This window comes from Erigeron canadensis, chromosome 8 (genome assembly GCF_010389155.1).
Source record: "Erigeron canadensis isolate Cc75 chromosome 8, C_canadensis_v1, whole genome shotgun sequence".
Taxonomy (NCBI): domain Eukaryota; kingdom Viridiplantae; phylum Streptophyta; class Magnoliopsida; order Asterales; family Asteraceae; genus Erigeron; species Erigeron canadensis.
This window is the reverse complement of record NC_057768.1, coordinates 26,779,689-26,804,833: the sequence shown is the minus strand read 5'-3', so window position 1 is coordinate 26,804,833 and position 25,145 is coordinate 26,779,689. Positions and strand designations below refer to the sequence as shown.

Below are 25,145 nucleotides of genomic sequence, written 5' to 3'. Positions count from 1 at the left end.
ATTAAGTAAACATTTTTTTTCTTTTCTAACAGGAATTAAACATCAATTGCATTACTCCAGGTAGGTAATTAATGATTACATTTTAATAGTTGTTTTTGGATACATTTAAATTTATCTAAATCACCCGAACTATTCTACAATTTAATGAATGGGTAATATAGAGATGGAACTGATGATGTGAAAGTATTTTTTGAAATCTGTTGTATTTATATTTGACATGTTGTGAGTTTTATATCAAGGAAACGAGAAAGGAAGGTGCTAAAGAAATATAAAAAAATACATATATGTTATTCAAACACTTTAAAACATAGAATGAAGGAATAAAAAGTTACATGATTTACATCTGCTACCAAAAGGACTACATTCTTTTATATGTTATTTTGTACAACATATTTTTAAGTCATTGTTAGACCAAAGTAGAACACGTTGAAGTAAATGGATCATACAAAGCCGGAACCAAGTACTTCCTTTTATTTACACCGACTGCATTATAACTCGCCCCTGTAGTAGAGTCCACCAACAAATCCCCTGGGTAACCCGGATACGCCCCTTTTCCATACACCCCTGGACACGCAGATGCAGCCTCTAAAGGTGCATTTGCGTCCCCTTGATAATACCCATTCCCAAATGGATTTGTAACCGTACCGGCCAACAAACTAGCCAAGTTTATCACCATCCCGTCTACACCAACATCATTGTTTGGTGCAACTAGTGGCGCACCTTGTGGCCCGTAAATAGGCTGGTGAAATGGCCACGCACATTGACCTGGACACCGTGTCTCTGAGTTACCAACCCAAATATAAGCAAATTTGTATTTATTTCCTTTACCATGGGTAGTTTTGGGATTTAGCAACCCCGAACCATGGGCCCCACATCTGCCAGAGCAAAATCCTCTGACTATCACATCATTTGCGGTTAAAACAATATTAACGGTAATTGGTGATGCAACATTTGAAGCGAGTTTAACAAGGTGATTTTCTGTTAATGATTTTCCTAAGGAGTATTTCGGGTCGGATATTTGTTTTCCTAGTCGGATAGATATTGACTTTGGTTTGTTTAATTTGTTGTGGTACTTTTCGGTTGTTTTCCACCACGTGCTGACGGAGTGTTGGCTTTGGGATTTAGCATTGAGAGAGGTAATAAAATCGGAGATTATGGCTTTTTGGGACGGTTTAAAGTTACCATACCAAATGAGGTTGACCGAGATATTTCCGGCTAGAAGTGGACCGTTATGGTATTTCAGTAAATTAGACGAGTCGCGAACTAACTCAGTTAGTCGTCTCGTTGCAAAAGTAACATGAAAAATGGAACAAATGAAGAGCAAATGTAACAAAAAGGTTGTAGGACTCATTGGTTAGTGAAGAAATAATATAAAGATGTAAGTGTGATGTGAAAGTTGTTGTCAAGAATGTGGTATTTATACCCTCCATATTGTGGGGTTTTTTTTTTTATTATGGAAACGAGAAAGGAAGCTACATTTGTTACAGCTGTTTGATCAAGTGTAAATATATAACAATGTCATGTAGTTGGGGTTTTAATTAAGTGATAGGTTGGAATAAACCTGTCCAGAAAGTATTTGCAATACACGGATTTATCGTGAATAAATAAATGCATCGACCATATAATTTGATGAAAAGGATAAGGACTATATAGATTAATCCATGAAGATACAAACTCATTGGAGGTATATTTTTAATGCATGCACGGGCATAAAAGGCTCTAGTTGACTTTACTAACACAATTTTCTTTTTAATATATACAACAGGATGTTTCGAATTACATTCAACGAATTACACAAAGATAAGGATGATTAGATGAGACCATCAATGTGACTACACAATATTAATCGGGTCTGCATTACAGAAAAATGGATTCTCATAAATTAAAAAAAAAAATTCCTTTAAAACGCGTCACCTAAACAACTTCAACAAAATATGGAAGCAATAAACCATATATGTAACTTATATCCAGCTTTTATCCGCTAGTATTGTGTATCGGTAATTTTAATTATTGCATATTAATCTTTTGAATTACTGTATGCATAGCCTTCATAGATAGAGTAGAGAGAAATGGGAGTAAGCCTTTGGTATTTTGTTTTTATTGCTTAATTCCTGTCTATCTCTATCTATCATAATAGACCCTCTTGTGTGACAAGGCGGAATCGTTTCGGGGAGTGCGGAGAACTAGTAAGAATTAGGCCTGCCATCCAATTTGGATGATCCGCCGAATCCATTGCTGACTTCACCACGATCGATTAGGTGAAATAGTCGTTGTTAAACTCTTAGGAGTCACGAGTCGATTTTTACGAGTCGAGTTGATTTACACAAAAAACGAGTGATCGACTCGTTTTTGTCTAAACTCTTACGAGTCGTTGTGTGAACTTAGACCGAGTCACAAACTTATAATCATCATATTTTGATACTATGGTTATATATAATATATATATTAAAATATATTGATACATAATTTTCTGTTTTATTTATGTGGTTTTGATTATTTTTTTATTGCGAATTTAAAGATAAATTGTAATTTTATGACTCAAAACTATTAAATATGCAATATTTTAGTAAATCTATCTAAGATAATGAACTTATATTTTGTTTATAAAGACGTCATATATATATATAATCATATTATGCAATACGAGTATTTAAAAATGTCCTAAGATCACGTTCCGAATCACAAGCCAAAAAGTCATATTTTCAAGCCGAGTAAAAAAAACGAATCGACAACTAACTTTGTATGTTGTTTCATATTTTCTTCGCAATAGTCAATGTTATATAGAAGCTCCCGATTTATCATTATATGATGTGATGGGTGCGATAAACCTTGTATCATCTTGAGTTGTATCAATTTTAGAGGTAAAATTGAACAGTTTTTAAAAATCTTTACCTTAAAATTAAGGGTTAAGATTAAAAAATTAAGTTTGAATATTAATCTTAATCTAAATATTGAGATTTTGTTAACTTTACCTATAAAGTTAGTCAGGCCGGTGTCAACGGTCCGTCGACACCTCCTTCGTGAGGCTCATCGATGAGGACCGCATTGCCAGTACATTCGTCGTTGGCCGAGTCCTCAACTTCCATCCATGCATCGAAGGGGGTCGATGGGGAAGAGGAGCGTGTGTGGGTCCCTTTTTGCCGAGTAAAACAAAAAAAAACTTTTTTAAAAAGATTTGAATGCAACGGTAGTTTTTTTTTGTTTTTTCCTTTTTTTATTTAAACAACCCTTTCACACTGTTAAACAACACACTCACACATAAACTCTTCTTTACATACAATCCTTTCAAACATACAAAATACTCTTTCAAATCTTTCTCCTTCTTCACCTAAATCATGTTTCGAAACAAAGAAAACCTTAACCAAAATCAAGCCTCCGCCGATATGTGGAAACAAAATTCTTGACTATCTGTCATCGGCAATGTCATTAACCAATCAAAGCCAAACAAGCCACCCATCAGACTCCTCTAACATGCCCCCTATGGGTCCTCCCAGAGGCTTTATGGTTAACCCATTTTCACAACCATTTTATAACACCATAAACTACAATCCAATTATGGGTCATAATTGGAACGAAACTCAACGAATAGCATTAGCTCAAGCTCAAATGACGTTCAAATTTCAACAACAACAAGAACAAAAAACCCAGAAAATGCACCTGAAGCGGGAAGCGTCGCCTTTGATGATGATGAAGATGAAGTTGGAACGGTTGTTCATGCCCGGGGGGGGGGGGGGGGTGGCCCAGGAAACCGCTAGAGAAAAGGAATCGGGAGGATGATGATATGGACTTGTTGGCACGCTGTTGGATGCATTATTCGCAGGACGTTGTCGTAGGTAGGAATCAATCGGATGCCATGTTTTGGAATAAAATTGTGGAAATGTTCAACAAGGATACGAAATACGGCCCCCGTACGAAAAGCAGCAGGGCCGACAAAGCGGAATGGATGACAGACATGTTTCCGACGCAGCCATTGCGATGTACAAGAGAATGACAGGGGAGAAACATTGGCATTAACAGAGGTGCTATGACCTTCTTCATGACGTGGTCACCTTTTGGAACGACAACGCCTCGACGAGTAGGCAAATGAACGGGTCCCTCATTTGAAGGATTATTTGGTGACGACCCGATTAGGCGACCGTAGGTTGTCTAGTTCGTCCGATGCAACATCTAACCGGTCATCGGGTTCGGAGGCGGCCCAAACTATTACTGCGTATGTTCGCATGCAATAGCAAGCTTTGGAATAGGCCCAGATTAGGGATGCCATGAAGTTTTTGGCAAAACCAATTCCAACGGGTCTGTCAATGAAAGACTTAAAAGCTCACATGGCATATCGAAAATTCTTGTAAGAATAGTGTGGGAGCAAGTTTTATGCTGATGTCAAAGACGACGAAGAAGACAATGAGGACGAGGACGACGAGTAGTTTTATGTAGTTTTAATAATGTAGTTTAGTTTTATCTAGTTTTAATTTAATTGTGATGTTTTAATTATGTATTTGTTTGAACTTTAGTTGTAATGTGTTTTTTATTAATGTAATGTTTTTTAAAAATAAATTTAAGTTTGTGTTTTTTATTTTGATATATTAAAATATAAATAAAAGTTGAGAAAGAGGTAGGGTCGGTAGTGAGTAATAGGGGTGTTCATTCGGTCGGGTTTTGGGGGAATAGAGTTATTCGGTTTGGATTAATCGGTTTTTTAAGAATTAGTAAACCACCCAATACCCAATCCATATATGTGACCACCCAATCCAAACCACCCAATTAAAGTTCGATTTATTTGGTCGGATTTTGGATTATCCAAATAAAAGTCGCTTGGCAAATTTTAATTTATTATATATGAATAATCATGCAATCCGAATGTCAATCTACACTGATTTATTTATTCATTTGAGGTTATTCAATTAACTACGTACATTTAGACTTTTAGGATTAACGTGTTTAAATAACTAGAGTTGTATTTATGTCATTTAGATTAGGTTATTATAGTTTTTATTAAACACTAAATGCTTAATCGGGTTTCGGTTGGGCCCCAATTGAAAATTTTCTAAACCAAAACCGAACTATTTAAAAACTTCCTTATTCGGTTTCACCCAAACACCAAACCAAATCCGATTAACCCAATCCAAATAGTACATATGTCAAATGGATTGGGCGGGTTATTTGGTTAATCGGAATAATGAACACCCCTAGTGAGTAAGGAAGAGATGGTTTAAGAGAAAGAAAAGCTAATGTAGCAATGAAAAAGAGAGAGAAAAATATGTCTTAGAGTTAGCATAAGCCTTACCACTCGTATAAGTTTTAACATATACAGTACATGATAGTGGGAGGAAAGGCAACAGGCAAGTGGCTATTATATCTCGATCAAAAGGACTTGGTAGCTTACGATACGTGGCATAATAATTTCATTAGACCATTCCATGTCATCTGAGGTAGACATAACTATTTTGAAGAAGCCGGTTGACCCAAATGAAAAAAAAAGTTGAAAGGTGAAGACCAAGGAATATACATGGATTTTTCACTTACCAGAAAAGCAGCAGTTTATTACTAGATTTGGATCAGATCCATTACCCATACGTGTTGGGATAGAGAGATATTTACAGGGCTTAGCGTTTTGGTCTGTTTTGATCTCGTAAATAGTTAAATTAAGTCTTATCTATTAATCAAAAACCAAACAAATCAAGATAGCCCTAAACTTTTGTTTATTTTAGTTTTGACATGATCTGACATTTATCATGTTTGATTATATCAATCGTTCTATAAGTTACGGAGAATCAAGTATTTCTTCTTTGATATTTTACACTATATTTATCTAATATAAAATTTAACAACTGATCAATTGGACTCATGTTTAGATTCTGATGGGACAAGGTCTACTTGAATTAATCGCTGTGTCGTTTGGCAGATTAATAGAAGGTTTTTCTCTCTCTGTGATTTCTTGAAAGTTCGAATAGCATCCACTCAGAAAAACATAGGGACCGATAAGTGAAACGCACAGAATCTGAACGTTCAAAAAACGAAATTATATATTTATAAAAATAAAAAAATATTTAATATTTATTGAATTTAACATAATAGTACACGTGTGTGTATATATATATATATAGTTAATTGTAGGATTCGTCCTTGTGGTTTACCCAATTTCGTGGTTTACATCCATGTTAAGTTTTTAAAACAAAACCGTCCAAACTTGTCATATTCTTTGCAAGTTATGTCCCTGTGGCTAACGACGTTATTATTTGGCCATTAAGTTGATGCACGTAAGGTGCACGTGAGGGCAGTTTTGTAATCGGTCACCCACAAACAGCTTTATAATTACACGATTCGTCCCTGTGGTTTGTCCATTTTAGTGGTTTACATCCTTACTCAAGATTTTTTGTGGAATAGATCCAAAGTACACAAATTTGTTGTATGTTCCGTCCCTGTGGTTGATGTAGTCAATTTTTTTCCGTTAAATGGAATCACGTGCCACACATGTGAAGGTATTTTCGTACATTCTACCCAATCCTACACCTATTCTTTTTTTTCTTTCTTACTTCTTACGACTCCACAAAAATCAATTCAGTTTTTTTTCCTTATTATTTTCACCTATCTTTCACAGATCATCAAATTCCTCTTTATTCGATTTCCTTCTCATCCAATTAACTTTAAAATTAAATCTTGTGATATTTAGGTTGTTAAGGCTCGAACAAAAAGAAACTGCATATTAATACACATCCACGTATAAAGCTAGAAGACCCAGAATCCTATAAATATATATATATATATATATATATATATATAAACAACATACAAAGTAGTTGTTCGGGTAATAGAGACGCATCAATCAGTGGCGGTCCGCGATTGGGTTTCAGAACAGCTTAGTTTGTGGTTTGTGGTGGTGGTAATGGTGAGAGCTTGGTGGTGGTTGGTTCCAATGGGGAAGCTCATCAATGCGGATTTTGCATTTTTAACCAACCCATCAACAGGTTTGCTTACCTGTATACCCCAAACGTTGTTTAGTTCCACCGTCAAAAGATCAATGATAGTTTGCAAATTTTCGAAAAATCCATCAAACTTTTTATGGCACGTGATCCCATTTAACGTAAAACATTTGACGACATCAACCACAGGGATGGAACATGCAACAAATTTGCGTACTTTGGATCCATTCCATGAAAATTCTTGAGTAGGGATGTAAACCACTAAAATGGACAAACCACGAGGACGAATCGTGCAATTACAAAGTTGTTTGTGGGTGACAGATTACAAAACTGCCCTCACGTGCAGCTCACGTGCGTTGAGTTAACGGCTAAATAATAACGTCGTTAGCCAGAGGCGTAACTTGCAAAGTATTAGAATCTCCTATTTTTCACCATTATTGCATTATTGACCATGCCCAATCTTTGCCTTATTTGCTCCCATAATTTACGTATTCTAAATATTGTATTTCCATATTGGTAGTTTTCATTCTATTATTTATTCGATAGCTCTGCTCAATGTATATGATAATCAGACATGAAATAAACAAAAGATCCTTGATTACCATTTCTTATATGGTACCAGGGCGGTTTTTAAAACCCTATCACAAAACCAAAACTTGTTCACTCCATTCCCAATTTTATTGCAAGGAAACATGCCTCAAACTAACTCAGAGATGTAGCCATACCCAACACCAAACATGATGAAGAATCGCGGAAGACGACACGAGTGTGTCCCATACCAGGCTTGTCACAAGAACAATATGAATTGTTCTTGGAACTTTTTTTATCAAAACAATCTCAAAGACATCATTCCACAAGTTGCCAGCATGGCATGTAACAAAGATGAAGAAAACGAATGGGTGGTAGACTCTAGAGCCACATATCATATTACTCACACAAGCGACATACTTGAAAACAAAATCAAAAACCCAAACAAAAAGCCTGTTATAATTCCAAACGGTGACGCCATTCCCGTAATGGGAAGGGGCGATCATATTTTGGAACGGGGTGTAGAATGAAAGGGGTCTTACTTGTACCCGATTTTACTTGTAATCTCTAGTCGGTTAGTCGGTTGGCCAATGATCTTCAATGCGCAGTCACGTTTTTTCCCGACTTTTGTGTCATGCAAAAACTCCATACAAGGAATGTGATTGGTGTGGGATATTGTAAGAAAGGTCTTTATCGTATGAAGATGGCGGATTGTGTTAGGAAAGCTTTGATGATTATTGGAAACATTTGGCATAAAAGGTTGGGACATGCCTCAAATGACAAACTCTTTGCACTCTCTTTTCTCAAATGTACTTCTTCAAATAATTTTTGTGATTCATGTCATAAAGCCAAACACACTAGGCTTCCCTTTGAGTATAGTCTTACCAAAACAAATGCTTGTTTTGAATTGATTCACTGTGATATTTGGGGAAGGTATCGTACACCTTCTTTCTCGGGGGCAACCTACTTTCTAACCATAGTGGATGATTATAATCGAGCAACATGGGTGTATCTTTTAAGGTCTAAACATGAAGCAAACAAATGCTTCAAGAATTTTTGTCAAATGGTAAACACGCAATTTGAAAAGACAATTAAGAAAATAAGATGTGATAATGGTGGCGAGTTCATGTCAAACGACATGTTGTCTTTCTATAATGAACGTGGGATTCTCCTTGAAACTACTTGCCCTGACACCCCACAACAAAATGGGGTCGTTGAACGAAAACATAGACATTTGCTCGAGGTTGCACGTTCTCTAAGATTTGAAGCGAATCTACCAAAAAGATTTTGGGGAGAGTGTATTTAACCGCCACATACATAATCAATCGTTTGCCATCAAGGGTCATTAATAACAAAACACCTTTCGAGTTGGTTTTTAATCAAACTCCTGATTACGACTTCATGAGAGTTTTTGGTTGCCTTACTTATTATCGAAATACAAACACTAAAGGAGATAAATTTGAAATGAGGGGGAGGCCCGGCGTCTTCTTAGGATATCTCCAAGGCACAAAAGGTTACAAGGTTCTCGACATAGAAACCAAGAAAATTATTGTTTCACGTGATGTGAAATTCTATGAAGAAAAGTTTCCCTTTAAAGACAATTATAAGTATGAGGAGGTTGATGTAATTGTGATAGTGAAAATTTTTAAAAGATAAGAGCTTAAAGTGTTAATTATTAAAATAAAGGTTTAGAATGTAAATTGCAGCATGCATTCACAAAAGGATGCAAATTGCACCAACTTGAGGATTGGGCACTCAACAACTTCGGGAAAGAGTCGAGTCCCAAGAAGTTCAACCATTACGCATTCACACCAGCATGCAAATTGCAGACCTGTTCACAAAAGGATTGGGCACTCAACAACTTAAGTTCTTGTTTGACAAGTTGGGCATTAGAAATCTACACGCTCCAACTTGAGGGGGAGACTTAGAATCTCCTATTTTTCACCATTATTGCATTATTGACCATGCCCAATCCTTGCCTTATTTGCTCCCATAATTTACGTATTCTAAATATTGTATTTCCATATTGGTAGTTTTCATTCTAGTATTTAGTCGATAGCTCTGCTCAATGTATTTGATAATCAGACATGAAATAAACAAAAGATCCTTGATTACCATTTCTTATACAAAGAATATGACAAGTTTGGACGGATTTGTTTATAAAAACTTAGCAGGGATGTAAACTATGAAAATAAGTAAACCACGGGGACTGAATCCTGCAATTAGCTCTATATATATATTATACTCATATACCACAAAATGAAAAATAACTTACAGGTTTACAGCAACTTACCTCATATAGTGGCAGAGACAATACAATACTCGAGTAACATGCGGATAGGAAAAAAAAAACCTAGTAGCCCACAATATTTACTTTTGCAAAGTTGGCCCACATAAACCAAATAGTATCTAGATTTCAATTGTTCGGTGTGTTCTTCATTTAAACGTCATGATACAATTTATATGTAACTTGACCTAATATGTTGGCTACTTGTCAGTTATCACCAAATTGTAACCTTACATTGTCTGCCTTTGAACAGACTCAACTCATTATAGTTACCTAGGTACAACGAAATGTTTCTAATAGAGTGTTTCAGATATGACAGTCTAGGTCTCAAACTAAGGTTTTTTTTAGAAAGCTCTTATGCTTGTTGTTTAGTTTGATTTGAATTTAAAATAAAGTTAGTTTGCTTTGGAAAGCAATTACTATAAATAGCATTAACCACAAATGTGTTTGATTTTGAATTAATGTGTCGATCAGAGCAATTCCTAGAGTTTTACCAAACAATATGGTGACTATTGTCAAATTTGTAAATAAGGGAATATATTTCAAGGCCAGATATCAATACGAATTGTGTGATCACTTTTAAAATATAATAATTTTCTCTTATACGATCTGGGTTACATAAAATTTGTATTGACATAATGTGTGTTGGAAATGTAAGCTGCTAATCTTTTGCTGTTTTCTTACTTGGGCAACTCTCGTCCCAAAGAGGGAAAATCTTTAGCCCAAAAAGAAAAAGAATTAAAGACTTGGCCCATATGATCCACTCCAACATTTTGTTCTTGTATTTTTTTTACTACGTTTCATGTCTCGACTTTTCCATGGGCAATACCCAAACTTCGTCACTTCACTAATAAAGTTTTTATCCATGCTAAATTGCTAATGTCGTCTTTAGCTCCTTTTTAGCACAGTAAACATCTGAATTACAAAATAAATCTACAAAATGTTATGCAAATAATAAGCAACTATAAACGTTTAAATTAGACATGAAATGTTAACAAATAAATGTATATAGGCATGTGTCGTTTTAAGTTTACTTTTGATTTCAAGTAACAGTCCTAAAATGGTAGTTACCAAATGTTTTTTTTACTCTCAAATTGTAAATATGATCAAATATTCCAAGTTGAAATTCTTTAAGAATTGACTAATTGTGTGAAGAGTTTCTAATAGGTTGACTTGACTAAACAATATAGAGATTCAAAGAAGTTACGATGGTGAATAAATGTCTTAAATTATAAATTTTAATGAAGATTAAACTAATAGCTACTAAATGACATGTGGCTATTCAAAATAGTTTTAATGTGATATGATGAATAAAGAGCTGTATATAGCCAAATACAACTTTTCTAACAAGTAAAGAAATACTAACAATAAGAAAACTAGAATTATTAATTAATGTACTAAATACAATACAATTAGGAAACTATATTAAAATTAGGTAATATCCTTAATACGCCCTGTAAGGCTGTAAGATGGTTGACTTGTCAGGAAAGCCCATTTTGGACAAGGCTGGAGGAAAGCCTATTCAACCTGTTCAATGGAACAAGGCCTACAAAATATTTAGGGCCCAACTTTTATATTATGTATGTAGTATCTACTAAGTATTAATATTGATTTATGTATAAACTAGGGATGAGCATTTGGACCGAAACCCGTGATCCGACCCAAAACCGACCCGCCTGAAACACTAACGGGTCGAGTCACGGGTCATGTTTTTAGTGCATTCGCTGGTCATGGGTTGGACGGGTCGGGCTGGGCCGAATCGGGTGAAGCCAAAAACTGAAAACTTGTGAAGGAAACTCGTGACCCGCCCGAACCCGACCCGACCTGACCCGGACCTTCATGGGCCGGATCACGGTTTCATTTTTCATGCTTTCGCGGCTCACGGGTCGGGCCGGGTTTCGCCCGTGCACATCCCTAGTATAAACTTTTTATAGTTCATGTATTCCAATTTTTAATACGAGGTTTACAAAACAGCCCAACATACACCTTAGCTATTTTATACTATTTAAATTATGTATCTATATAATCTCCAAATTGAATTATATGGTACATGTTTGCTTTGAGATTTTTTAAGTTGATGTTAATTAATATTTCAACATGTTAATTATTTTTGTCGTAGTAAAGAAAAGCACTTTTAGTTTGATATAATCCGTAGAATATAAATATTTAATGGAAAAAAAAACTTCAATGAAAATGGAAGATTAAGAACAAACGATATTGATATACTGTATAATAATATTTTGGGAATATTTATATAAATAGTTTATTATAAAAGGCCTAATATAATAATAGAACAAGGCTTTTAAAATCGACGAGACGGCCATGATCTTGGACTTGAATTTGTAAATAACATTGATCTTTCGTTACCAGTTTTGTTTTTGAGGTAGCGAAAAACCTGACTGAGGAGCTAAAAATTTGATGAAAAAAAGAATTAAGTTGCTCGTTGGAGCAAAAAGAAAAGAAAAAAAAAACAGGTTGCTCGTTGGATCAAAAAGAGAAAGAAAAAAAATGTACGAATTAAAACCGGCCACTACGGTATAGGCTGAAAAAGGCTATTGCGCATTGTTTGAAGGCAACAATATTGAAGAAATCGGCCATTACGATATAGGCTTTGAGAGAAAAATTGAAACCAGCCACTTCGTAAAACTATATTTAAACTAGGTAATATCCTTAATAAGTTCTACATGACGTTTCAAATATTCAAATTCATTTTGGTTGCACATATTCAGAAAATAATAATAATAGCACAGAGTAATAGTTTTTAGTATTATACATGTCATATGGTCATTTATATTACGAGTAAATTCTTAAGAACAAGAAAATGACTATAATTTCCACCTAACCATTTATGTTTATATAACTTTATGAAATCACAAAAAAGGCTAGCACAATTAAGTTATCTCTAAATATATATAAAAGAAAAACCTTAATTCATAATTGAAGAAATATATATCCTTAAATAAAGTTCAATTTTCAGTTAGAGCCATTAAATCAAATAATGATGTCATATGTCACAACCCGCCAAATCGCTTTGGCGAGTTATGACTATAAAGGACCATAACACAAATTGTGCAGAGAATGACCACTAAACGTATCGTTTTTATTCATTAATACCAATGTCTCAAGACATAACCTTACAATTAAGTAGCTAGGAAATACATAAGAGATCTTATTTATAATTTAGTACATGACTCTTGAATACTTCATAAGAGATTCCTACTTCGCTCCATGACATTCCAAAACACTGGTCACCTGAGAAATACATGCTAAAATGTCAACATAAAGTTGGTGAGTCATATGTTTATCATATCAACATAGTTTATGGATCACAAGGTTTTCTTATACATATAACATAATATATAGTACTATAGCACTAAGCTCCCAATACCGAAGCTTAACGATGTTACATTTACCCCATGCGTAGTACTTTCATCCTCAAGTACTATGGATCAAATATCATGCACCCGTTTGATCATGCCGATCAAGTTAGCGCTACTAACGCGGGTGGGAGTGCCAAACCTAATAGATCTATTCACAAATATTCGCGCTTAAGTCCATAACTGATGGTATTGAAATAAGGGATTTAGTGGAATGAATAAACAACTCAGGCAATATATAGTAACAAAACTTAAAAAAAGGCATGTATTCTCAATTTCTCACCCCAAAAATGAAATATTTAAAAGGGGCTATGAACTCACCTTAACTTGATAATGAGAAATTAGTGATTTCAAGATGAATATCCGGATTATGTGTACCCTAAATAAATCATACGATATTTATTAATCGAAAGATCACTTAAATTCCATCCATTCTATATTATTGTCCATATTGCCAACGCCAAATCTAATTATTTGTAAAGCTCAAAATCTAAATTATAGTGTGAATCGAGAAACCCATAATACTAATATAGTCAGGAGGTTGTCATTATTTAAGTTATTCTACACATGTAAGCATATATACCAATAGTCACTATATATTCAAAATTAGAACCTCCTGATGAATTCATATTAGTAGTGTCTATACAAATAAACCCCATGTGAATAATCCATCAGAAAGTTTGATAAGAGCACTACATCATCTTATTACATAGTGATAACAGTGGACATGGTACTAATCTGTTAGTGTCTCTAAAGCATAAGTCGAGATATCCATAGTCATCGAATAGTCAAAAGATCTTCGTTATAGAATTTTGCTCGTATTGATATATTAATCATTCATGTCTCTAAAACTTGGTCCTCTTAAACTAATTCAATATGTTTACACTTGATCATATACATGTTCACTAGCATGTCATGTAAACAAAAGTCTCTCATCTATAGGTTCTTAAGTTAATCCTTGAATTAAAATCAAAGATCAAGATTCAAATATTATCTTTGAATCTTGATCTTTGATTTCAATCTAAAGGTCAAGATGTTAAAATTGAAAGCAACTTTAAAGGATCCCTATCCTCCTAACTAAATAACGTAAGAATTCTTCTAACAATAAGATGATGACATGTGACAAAAGTAGGGAGCAAAATTAGTAAAAAGGATTAATGAATAACACACATCTTTTAAGAGAATTTTTCATTTTCTTTAGTGTAATACTTCTTTAGAAAATAAGACTCAGCCGGGGTAGGTGGGCTCTTTAACACTAACCAATGGAACGTTGACTAAACAATTATTAAAACTGTCCGCCATCATGTTAATACTTCGTTTTTCTTAGTAATTTACGAGCCTACCCTTCCACCTAACTACGCCTATATTTCTTGTGCTAGCTCATTACGATTTAGATTTAGATGCACAAGTTAAAAACTTATAATTATAATTACTCGTATAATCGAGACATGTTATCTTTAACGACAAATTTATGCATAGCGCCATTAATTTCTGATATATACAACACAAATTACACACAAAACCAAGCTATTTCAAAAAATTCTTAGAATATCTCCAATAATAAAAAAGTGAATGACTTATTTTGAAGAAAAAAGCTTTTGTAAAAAGTTGAAACCATTGCTAAAAAATATTCTGATAATATCTTTTGAACACACAACCATTTTACCACAACAACCATCACATAATTTGCTCTTCATTCACATGTTATAATTGCACCATACGTAAATTAATTTGTACAGAGACACACGATAGGCGTGCTACATCTCATTTTTTGTTTTAAAATATCATTGATTTTTCTATTATCTTTTATAAATTAAAAATCTAAGAAAATAACGATATGTGATCCTATTACTATTTTTTGAAGTATTAAAAATGTATAAGTTACAATATGTACGATATATTAGCTAATGCAAAACACGATCAGTTCTCTTATGAAATCAATCGAATATTACGTTAGTTTCAAATTGGATTTAATATGTTAAAAAAATAAATCACATTACTAGTTGTTCTTTATACCTATTAGTTTGATAATTAGAATACCAACCCGAGATGGATCAGAGAGGTAAAAAATACATGAGCTTTCTTTGGTTAATCGTAGGATCTAAACACAAAGATATTGATTGAGACTCATGGTGTTTTTTTGACTAATAACTTCTTTATAATCTATAAAATTTGTTTCTTTCTGTATTAGCAGCTTGCTTGTTTTCTTATTAAAAGTTATGTCGTTTTTAAAAAAATTTTGATGCCTAATAGTCGTATTTTTGTTTTACAGCTAAAGATAACTAGCTTAAGGGGTAATTACAGAAATCGTTCCTGTCGTGGACCTTCGCTTATAACTTTCGTCCCTAAGTTTAATAAATTACAGTTTTAGTCCAAAAACTTTACTTCGTCAACACTTTTGGTCATAGGTAGTAACGTCCGTTTAAAAACTCATCATGTGTCAGTTACGTGATGGGTAATTTCGTTATTTTCTCAACACATGGACCAAAAGTGTAAATAAATCTAAACCTTTTTTTCACAAATTTCTCGCCCTCAAAGTCGGAGTTAGTTGCTGGAAAATGTGTGGAAATGCTCATTTAACGTTCAATAATCAAGTCTTCAAGTCAACAGAACCCAGAATTTTAGGATAGTTAGTTGTACTTTTTCCCTATAAAAGGGGCAAGTGATCAATAGGCTGATTCATTCGGTTTTCCCACAGAAAAACACACACATAACTCTAATAAACTGCTGTAAACACTCAATATTCGTTCACACCAAGATTTAACCCCAAATTCATCACTTAGAATGATCACTTGCGCCCTCATACTGTAATTATCCTGAAATTATAATAATAAAACAACAAAGGCAGGAGCAAGTGCTTCATCCCGAGGTTTTTATGCCGGCAATTCAGATGGATTAAGGGCTTTTCCTTGTAAAAATGCTTTGTGTTCATGCTATTTACTTTTTATTTGTCTTAGTTTGCATTCACGAAACTTTTTTAGTAGTTTATTTAGGGTTCATATTCTAGATCTTGAGTCTTTATTGCTATAATCTTTGTTGCTTTTATCATGTCTTCTTTAAAACGTCTTTTTAAGGTCTTTGTTAAAGGTTTTTTGATCAAAACTCTTTTTGTACTATTTTCATTAGCAAAAACTTTTATTTTAAGATCCTAGCTTTAATTTTTAGTGCATTACTTTTATCTTCAACAGTTTTTTTAAATTTCAAAGTAGTTTTGTCTCAAAAGCTTTCATAAAACTCTTTTCAGCGAAAACTCTTAGTTTAAATCATTATATTCAAGAAAACTTTACTTTTATTTGAAGATCCTAAAACACCAAACCCCACTTACAAATCTTCAGTATTTGAGTTGTCTAAAATCCTTTTTAAAATTATTTTAGGTAATTTTGACCGAAACAATTGTTTTTAAACATAAACTAGTACCATTAACTCACTAAGGTTTTAATAGTTACTTTAGGGATTCATGTGTGTGATTTATATCAGTAAAATGTTTGCTAATAGGTTATTTTGTTTTATCTAATGATCAACCGACAGTAAAAAAGACGATTATGATAGTCAAAATCGTATAAACATATAACAAAAAGAATTATATACTACTCAATGACCTTTACCTTACTTTCTTAATACACATATATCATGACAAGAACCAACTACAAAACTATAAAACTACTATTTTATCACCTACTTTACATCACTTGATCAACAAAGGTATTCACCCATTTTTAATGGAAAATGATAAATTCTTTTAAAGATTAGCTTAAAAATTCTCTTAAAACTATAAGAAGGTGACATATATTATTCATTAATTCTCATTTCTAATATTGCACCTTGATTTTTCACATAGCATCATCTCATTATTAAAAGAATTTTTAGGTTAATTAGGCTAGAGGATTGATCATTTCTTATTTTTAATTCTTATTCTTAATTAAAATTATTTTCAAGTATCTTATAACAACTACCACCATAATACTCCAAAGTAAGTTGAAAAATTCAAAAAATAAACAATATTAAAATCTCAAAAAATCTTTTTCAATATATTTACATCTTCAAATTTTCCTACCAAACAACTCTTCCCCACCCACCACCAGTCCACCACCACCTTATAAAACCCTTCAAACACTCCAAATTCCAATCAAAAATACATACATTACCTACCCCAAAACCCAATAAACTTTACAAAAATGGCCCTTTCAAACTCTCTTCTCCCTACCAAATCCTTTCAAATTCAATCCACATCTTTCCCAACAACCACCACTAAAAACTTCATCTCAGCCGTCCATTCACCAGACCCATCATCAAAACCATCATCTCCGGCCATCGGCGCCGCCACAACCAGCACACCAAAACTAACATCTGTGCCAAAAAAACAAGAATGGAGTGTAGAATCTTGGAGGACAAAAAAGGCATTACAATTGCCAGAATACCCAGATCAAAAAGAGCTAGATTCAGTGTTGCAGACCCTTGATTCATTCCCACCAATTGTGTTTGCAGGTGAAGCAAGACACCTTGAAGAAAGACTTGCAGAAGCTGCCATGGGGAATGCATTTCTTTTGCAAGGTGGTGATTGTGCTGAAAGTTTTAAGGAGTTTAATGCTAATAATATTAGAGATACTTTTAGAGTTATTCTTCAAATGGGTGCTGTTTTGATGTTTGGTGGTCAAATGCCTGTTATCAAGGTCAAATCTTTACTCCTTTTCTTTCTTTTTTTGTTCATTTTTGTGTGATTTTTGTTGAATTTGATTATAGTTTTAGATAAAGTAAGGAAATTTAGGTTGTGAAAATATGGAGTGTTTATAAAGCTCAAATCTTATTGATTTTGTTAGAATTTGTTTATAGTTTTAGATAAAGTAAGGAAATTTGGGTGGTGAAAATATGGAATGGTTATAAAGGTTAATAAGTCTTTATTTACTTATAGGGGTGTAACTTATTTTGGCTCATTTTGTGAAAATATATTTGGTTTACTAGATTGAATTTCATGATGGTTTTAAATAAAACATGAAGTGAATATAAAGGTCAAATCTTTATTAACTTTTTATTCATTTATTTGTGATATTAGATTAAGTTTGATGATGATTGTAGGTAGATTAGGTAAGTTTGATGATGACAAACATGAAAAGGATATATGAGCTTTTGATTAGATTATAAGTTTCTCAATCAAGACCAAATATTGAATTTGATGATAATTCTAGATTTGACAAAACAAATTAGATCATGATTTTTTTATTTATGATAAGTAGTTAGTTTTGGCTCCAAAAGTTTAATGATTTTTTTTAAAAAGTTGAATTTTATGACAATTCTATTGCATTTTGATCATTTGATTGTATTTAATGTTTTAACTTTTTTACTTTTAATTTTATAAAAGTTTTGATTCACATGAATCTCTTTAATTAATAGCTGACTTCATTAGAATTTATTGGAGTTTATGTCCTTGAAAAGTGCCAGCATTCCTTTTGTCTATAAACTATTAATTCTAAATTACGTATTTGTCCGTGATCAAGTAAATGGATGGTATTGATTTAGATCACAGAGTTGAAGTCTATCTTAAATAATTACATGAAGTGATGAAAGATGATAGTAATTTTGAAATTCGACTGATTTTGAATTCTTGTTATTCGATGAAAACAGGTAGGAAGAATGGCTGGGCAATTTGCCAAGCCCAGATCAGACGGGTTCGAGGAGAAGGATGGTGTAAAGCTACCAAGTTACAGAGGAGATAACATCAACGGTGATGCCTTTGATTTGAAATCACGAACACCCGACCCTCATAGATTGATCAGAGCATACTGCCAATCTGCAGCCACTCTTAATCTTTTGAGGGCTTTTGCCACTGGAGGGTATGCTGCTATGCAGAGAGTTACTCAATGGAATCTTGATTTCACCGAGCATAGCGAAGCTGGTGATAGGTATGTCATCGTATAAGATTTATACATCTGAAAGTCGTGTTTCTAGTAGAGACATAAAGATTGCATAATTTATTTAGATTATGATATGTATTAAAGTACGAGTAACATAATTTTGTTATTTGGATAGAGTTTTTGATATGACTTTTGGTTTGGTGCAATAGGTATAAAGAGCTTGCTAGCCGAGTTGATGAGGCACTTGGGTTCATGTCGGCTATTGGCCTAACAACAGACCACCCTATCATGACCACCACCGATTTCTGGACTTCACACGAGTGCTTGCACTTGCCATATGAGCAATCTCTTACAAGATTGGATTCAACTTCAAGCTTATACTATGATTGTTCGGCTCATTTTCTATGGGCTGGGGAGCGAACCCGTCAACTCGATGGTGCACACGTTGAATTCCTTAGAGGAATTGCAAATCCTCTTGGAATTAAGGTAATTTGTGCTTTTTAATTCAAGTTTCTTGTATCCTTCTCTTCAAATAACCAGAAGCTAAAGTAATTATTATTTTTGGCTCTATAGGTAAGTGACAAGATGGACCCAAATGAGTTGGTCAAGCTCATTGACATCTTGAACCCCCAGAACAAGCCAGGAAGGATTACAATTATTACAAGAATGGGAGCTGAGAATATGAGGGTCAAACTTCCACATCTTATTAGAGCCGTTAGAAGGGCTGGACAAATTGTCACGTGGGTCAGCGATCCTATGCATGGAAACACCATCAAGGCTCCATCTGGACTCAAAACTCGCCCCTTTGATGCAATCAGGGTAACTTTCTAATTGCTAATCTCATCCTTCGTTTTGTCATAACTTAGATACTGAAAACTTCCGAAGGAAGTTAACTAAATTATACTAGAAAGAAAACATTATCAGCACCATTTGACATTTGTGAGTTTTATACATTTATCCTTACCTAGTAGCAGATCCACAATTTTTACTGACACAACACAATACATCACATCACAATTAAAAAAAAATAAAAATCATTTTCTACACTAATAAGGTCTTTTTTTTTCTCGGATGTACACACGTATTTTTGCCCACGTAGAGCCCCTTGCTGTATGGAAAAAGTTCTCTTTACATGTGCTACTTCTTATCGTGTGGACCTTTGTTGCTTATATATGGGGTTAGGTGTGTTTGTATGTGTGATATTTAAAGCTTCATTTCATATCAAGGTTTATAAGGGCACTTTTCGATCGTTGATTAGTATCACTCTTTAATTATCAAAGGACACTGTCATATTCTTCAGACAAGCCATTTTTGTCGATGCTTACCATGTGGGTGTTTTTATTGGTGGTCCATTGGTGTCGTTCATACACGATGCCATAAAATTCTTCGATTCTCTATTCTTGGTAGTAGAGTACTCTCCTCTTAAGATGAAATTTATATACATGAACCAAAATAGAAATACCATCAAACTAAATTTAAATGTCATTTGTGTAAAGTCTAAGAACACATTGATTAACAGGCGGAAGTGAGAGCATTCTTTGATGTCCATGAGCAAGAAGGAAGCCATCCGGGAGGAGTTCACCTAGAAATGACAGGTCAAAATGTGACTGAATGCATCGGTGGATCAAGAACGGTGACCTTTGATGACCTTGGTTCACGCTACCACACTCACTGTGACCCTCGTCTTAATGCATCTCAGTCGTTGGAGCTTGCTTTCATCATAGCCGAGCGTCTAAGAAAGAGAAGAATGGGTGTTCAACAATCTTTGTCTCTTTGAGAATCTATGCCACCACTAGCTTATTTATGTTATGAAAATTATTGCTTGTTTTGACCTTTTGTTTTTTTTGAAGTTATGTTTTTTGAATGGTGTATGTGTATACTTGAAGGTTGCTTTGAGAGTTTGGAAATGATGAGAAACAGAGAAAGTGAGATCAAAAGTTATGTATGAATATATAATCCTCAAAACTATCGTCTTTAATTAATTGTTATTCACATCAATAAATCAAATAATAAATTCAAGTAAAGATTCATTTAGTTTATTCTGTCTTTAAGTTATACGATGTACGTGTAGGAATCCCATTGCATATGTAATTAGTAATCTTGACGTGTGCAATTGAGAACAATGCGATTTATGCCTTTGCCTTCTTTACTTGAAAAAGATGAGTGTGTCACTCATATATATGTGATATAATCGAAGTACTTACATTAGTAAGAAAATAATCTACATGATTGTATCACCTCTTACCGGTATGAAAATAAAATATTATTGGCCAAAACTATATATTATTACATATACACTTGCATACAAATTTTCACAATATTTTGAAGAGGCAAGTGAAAAAACTATACCATATGTTCCATGTATAAGAATAATGATTTATCAAGCATTAGTTCTATGCCATATGTCTTCTGGATACTAAGACGGTACATGACTACATGAGACCAGAGAGTTTTCACCCATTTACCCTAAAAAGTATGTTTGGACTGAATAGAGTAAATAATTTGTTGGAAAATGAAGGATACCAATAATGGCGGAACCAGAATCAAATGTGAGGCGTAACACAAATTTTTTCAAAGGCCTCGTATCGGCATAAAGTATTTTTAACGTGTAGATTGTTATGATTTTTTGGATTAATTTTCTATTTTTGACCGATTTTAAGAGTTTTTTGTTAAAAAAATCTTTTGAAAATTTAAAGTTAGTTAGATTGACCGGTATTCCATATTTATTTGACGTGTAACACTTATAAAAAATACATTATTTTTCCAAAATATTATACTACAAAAATTTAACGGATTCATAGCCCCGAGCCCCCGACTACCCCTCTCCTTTCAATGTGGTTACGCTAGTGGATACCGAACATTTCTATTACGTAAAAATGTATACACATAAAGAGTGAAAAGAGAAAGAGAGAATTACAAACAAACAAATGTTGAAACAGGTATAAGACGAAATATATATATATATATATATATATATATATATATATATAGTAAACATAAGAATATGAATGGGACTCGTGTTCAACATGGTTGTTAGGTGATGGCCTAAAAACTCGTTTTATATGCATACTAGCAGGCATTATAGATATTATATTATATTATTATTATGTTGTTATTATTATTATATATAATATGATATGATACACATATAATTAGCGACGAAGCTAGTAAGAGGCTAGAGAGTTTTCGGAGCACCTCCAATTAATACAATTTCTTATATAAAATTTTATTTCGAAAATTAAAAAAATTAAACCAAAATTATTTCTTTCCATTTAAACAACTAATCCCTTAATGTCCCGACCCAACTGTTATACTGGTAGATCACAAATTACATCCGAAAGACTACCTATATCTTATATCTCATCTATATCACATTAGAAAATGTGATGTAAAATGAACAATTTATTTGTGTTTGTTGCACCTTTTGTGTGACTAGACACACATATCTTTATTACAGGAAAATATAGAAGTCGATGCAAAATTCTTTTCTATCACATGACTAGATGCATTATTTTTTGTCGGTTTGGAATTAAAGCCACACTCTGAATTGTTTTATTGAAAAACCACATGTATATAGACGATTTTTCTTCGTAAAATACAAAAATAGAGTATAGATACAACAATAATTTCAGGTAATAATACTATAATGTTTATAAAACGTGGAGTTTTGATACACCAATAGCATTTTCATATATGCACATAGCATGTGGGAAGCTAACATGTATATTGGCTTTATTACTTGGTGGTAGTTGGACCATATTGATATATGATGACACAATGGATCTTTTCTTCAAGATTCCTTATACTAATTTGAGATCCTATTTTACTAATCATATTGTTTTATAAACACTTTGATTAAAGATCTCTTTTGAGCAAAGATTGATCTCCTATTATTGTGCTATCATTTTTTTTATGTATTTAAATCAAAGATAATTTAGGATTAGAAGATGCTTAATTTTATCAACATGGTGTTTAGGGAGTTCTTGATCTATAAAGGTCCTGGTTCAAATCAAGATATTCTGATTTTTAATCATTAACTTTGAGAAAATTAATTACTTACAACAAACATTTTCCGTTAAAATAAGGTTTATAGTTATAAAAAAATAAAAATAAAAAAAATACAACAATCATATGTTCTCCCTTTTAACTTTACATCTCTTCATCGTTAAAAACATAAAATTGGGACAACTTTGATTCCTCTTGTGAATGTTCGTCCCACAATGTTGGAAGCGTCCATATCGTAGGGTCCTTTTCCATGTGGGCGAAGGGGATCATTTTCGTACGAGGTGAATATAAGGTGCCAAATAAAGATAGACAACAAACTTGACAGAAGATACATCGTAGGAGTAAAGGATCGACATATTTATTTGACCCAAACCACGTCTTTAAAAATAATAGTGTTCTATCTTATAGAACTGTTAATTAGTAGAATAGTAGGTTAATAATGATATATGAGTATCTTTTTATAGAAACAAAATGAGTTTTTAAAAGTTTGAAAAGATAAAGATAATATTTATGAAGGGAAAATATAAAATGCTGTTAAGAGCATATTAGCTAACCATGATAAATAAATAATCATCTGATTGACCATCTCTTAAAATTACTGTAAAACTTTGTTTTGTTTTTAGGCATTTTTTTTCGAACTTATGGAAGTAATTTTTGCAGGATAGATAATGGTATGTTAACCCATTAGATTAACTTGTTAAACTGTGGGCCTGGTGTTCGTGTTCTAGCCTTTTTGCTAAAAGGCTTGCTCCTATGCTGGTTGGGATAAGCTAGCTTACTGGTTCGTACTTCAAACGTGATGGAGAAAGAGATGACAGAGTTTGTTAATAAGTTCATATGTGTATCTGTGGGTCGCTTCAATCACTTCCAATGGAATTGATACATATAGCTCAACGCATTTCGTGTAAAAATACATTTAATTGCTTTCCAGTAAGGACCACACGAAAATGAAAATCGTCCGCTAATGCCCACGAGAGAAATTATTCTTAGACCGCAGATTTATGTCGTGCCCTCTCAGCCATGCTTTCACTGAATACGGATGCTTACATTGATATTTTGATTTTTGAAAGGTCGAGTTGTATGTATCAAATCTATTAGCAGTTACAATTGAACTGGACCTATTAACCCAATAGTAATAGAATCAGCGATTAAAAGCCCAAGAATTTATGAATAAACCAATGCCTATCCAACCACAAGCGGAAAAATTGCCCCTAATCTCTGATTTATGTAGACTATTATCAAGTGGAATACGCTTTGTCTTTAGAAACAGAGGTAAAGTGTTCAGTTTCTACTCCCTAAAAAATGGTCGAAGGCCTTTTTAAAAAGAGCATCTCTATCTGAGGATATTGATACCTCATCTCCAATATCTAGTAGAAGACAAGATAGTGTGCAACTGTTACTCTCTTGTATTTCTTTGTACAAGTATTTCAGACTTATTGCGAAATTCCTAAAGATTGAGATGTGCATTCTACTCAATCTACTCAAGACCTGGACGGGTGGATAGATGCATGTGCTAAATACCATCTCACATCGTATGCAATCGAGTCATAATTCAGGCAACGTACAGTATGTGGCAAGTTGGTAAGTCTAGTCAATTCTTGTAGGTGGTGGATCCTCCATACCCATAATCCAGATGAGCCACAAGTTTCTTTTGGAAATTATCTTGTCCTTTTAAGTTATGTAGTCGACTAGTCCCTATCATCAGTCACACCTTAAAACACAATAACAAACCCAAATACTAAAAAACCTCTAGCCCCATCTTTTTTAGCAATGCATTTATAATCTATCACCCTTAAAACACAATAACAAGCCTTATACTAGGGAACCATCTGTATTAGGCGTACGGTCATACAGCTAGATATATCTGTATGTTGCAATTAACGACATTAGCCACATGAACTCGATACAAGGATAGAAGTTCCAACTTCAAAAAGAGCATTATACCCATCTTACATTCTACAGTGGCCACAAGAAAAAATGTGAAGATGTTATAAACCCATTAGATATAGAAGATATATTTAAAGAACATTAACAGCCGAGTGACAGCAAACATATATAGTTTGTTAGTCTTGCAAAAATCATGTAGAACACTTATATCTGCTATAATAGATATTCACCAGATCAGATGGAACTTATCATGCCTAATTGAGATGTTAAAAAAGGGAGTAAAGAAATATACATT

The 25,145-nt window shown here is 33.5% G+C and overlaps 2 protein-coding genes across 2 annotated transcripts; one reads left to right on the top strand and one right to left on the bottom strand.

Annotated features, from left to right (window-relative positions):
- Positions 1-256: 256 nt before the first annotated feature.
- Positions 257-1,396, bottom strand: LOC122579780 (protein PHOSPHATE-INDUCED 1-like). Its single transcript, XM_043752015.1, has one exon. It carries the CDS (start codon positions 1,349-1,351, stop codon positions 407-409), a length of 945 nt encoding a protein of 314 aa, XP_043607950.1. The 5' UTR covers positions 1,352-1,396; the 3' UTR covers positions 257-406.
- Positions 1,397-17,220: 15,824 nt separating this feature from the next.
- LOC122611241 (phospho-2-dehydro-3-deoxyheptonate aldolase 1, chloroplastic-like) lies at positions 17,221-20,992 on the top strand. The gene is made up of 5 exons (XM_043784229.1): positions 17,221-17,779; positions 18,729-19,006; positions 19,168-19,444; positions 19,532-19,777; positions 20,478-20,992. Exons 1-5 carry the CDS (start codon positions 17,285-17,287, stop codon positions 20,733-20,735), a joined length of 1,554 nt encoding a protein of 517 aa, XP_043640164.1. The 5' UTR covers positions 17,221-17,284; the 3' UTR covers positions 20,736-20,992.
- Positions 20,993-25,145: the final 4,153 nt, after the last annotated feature.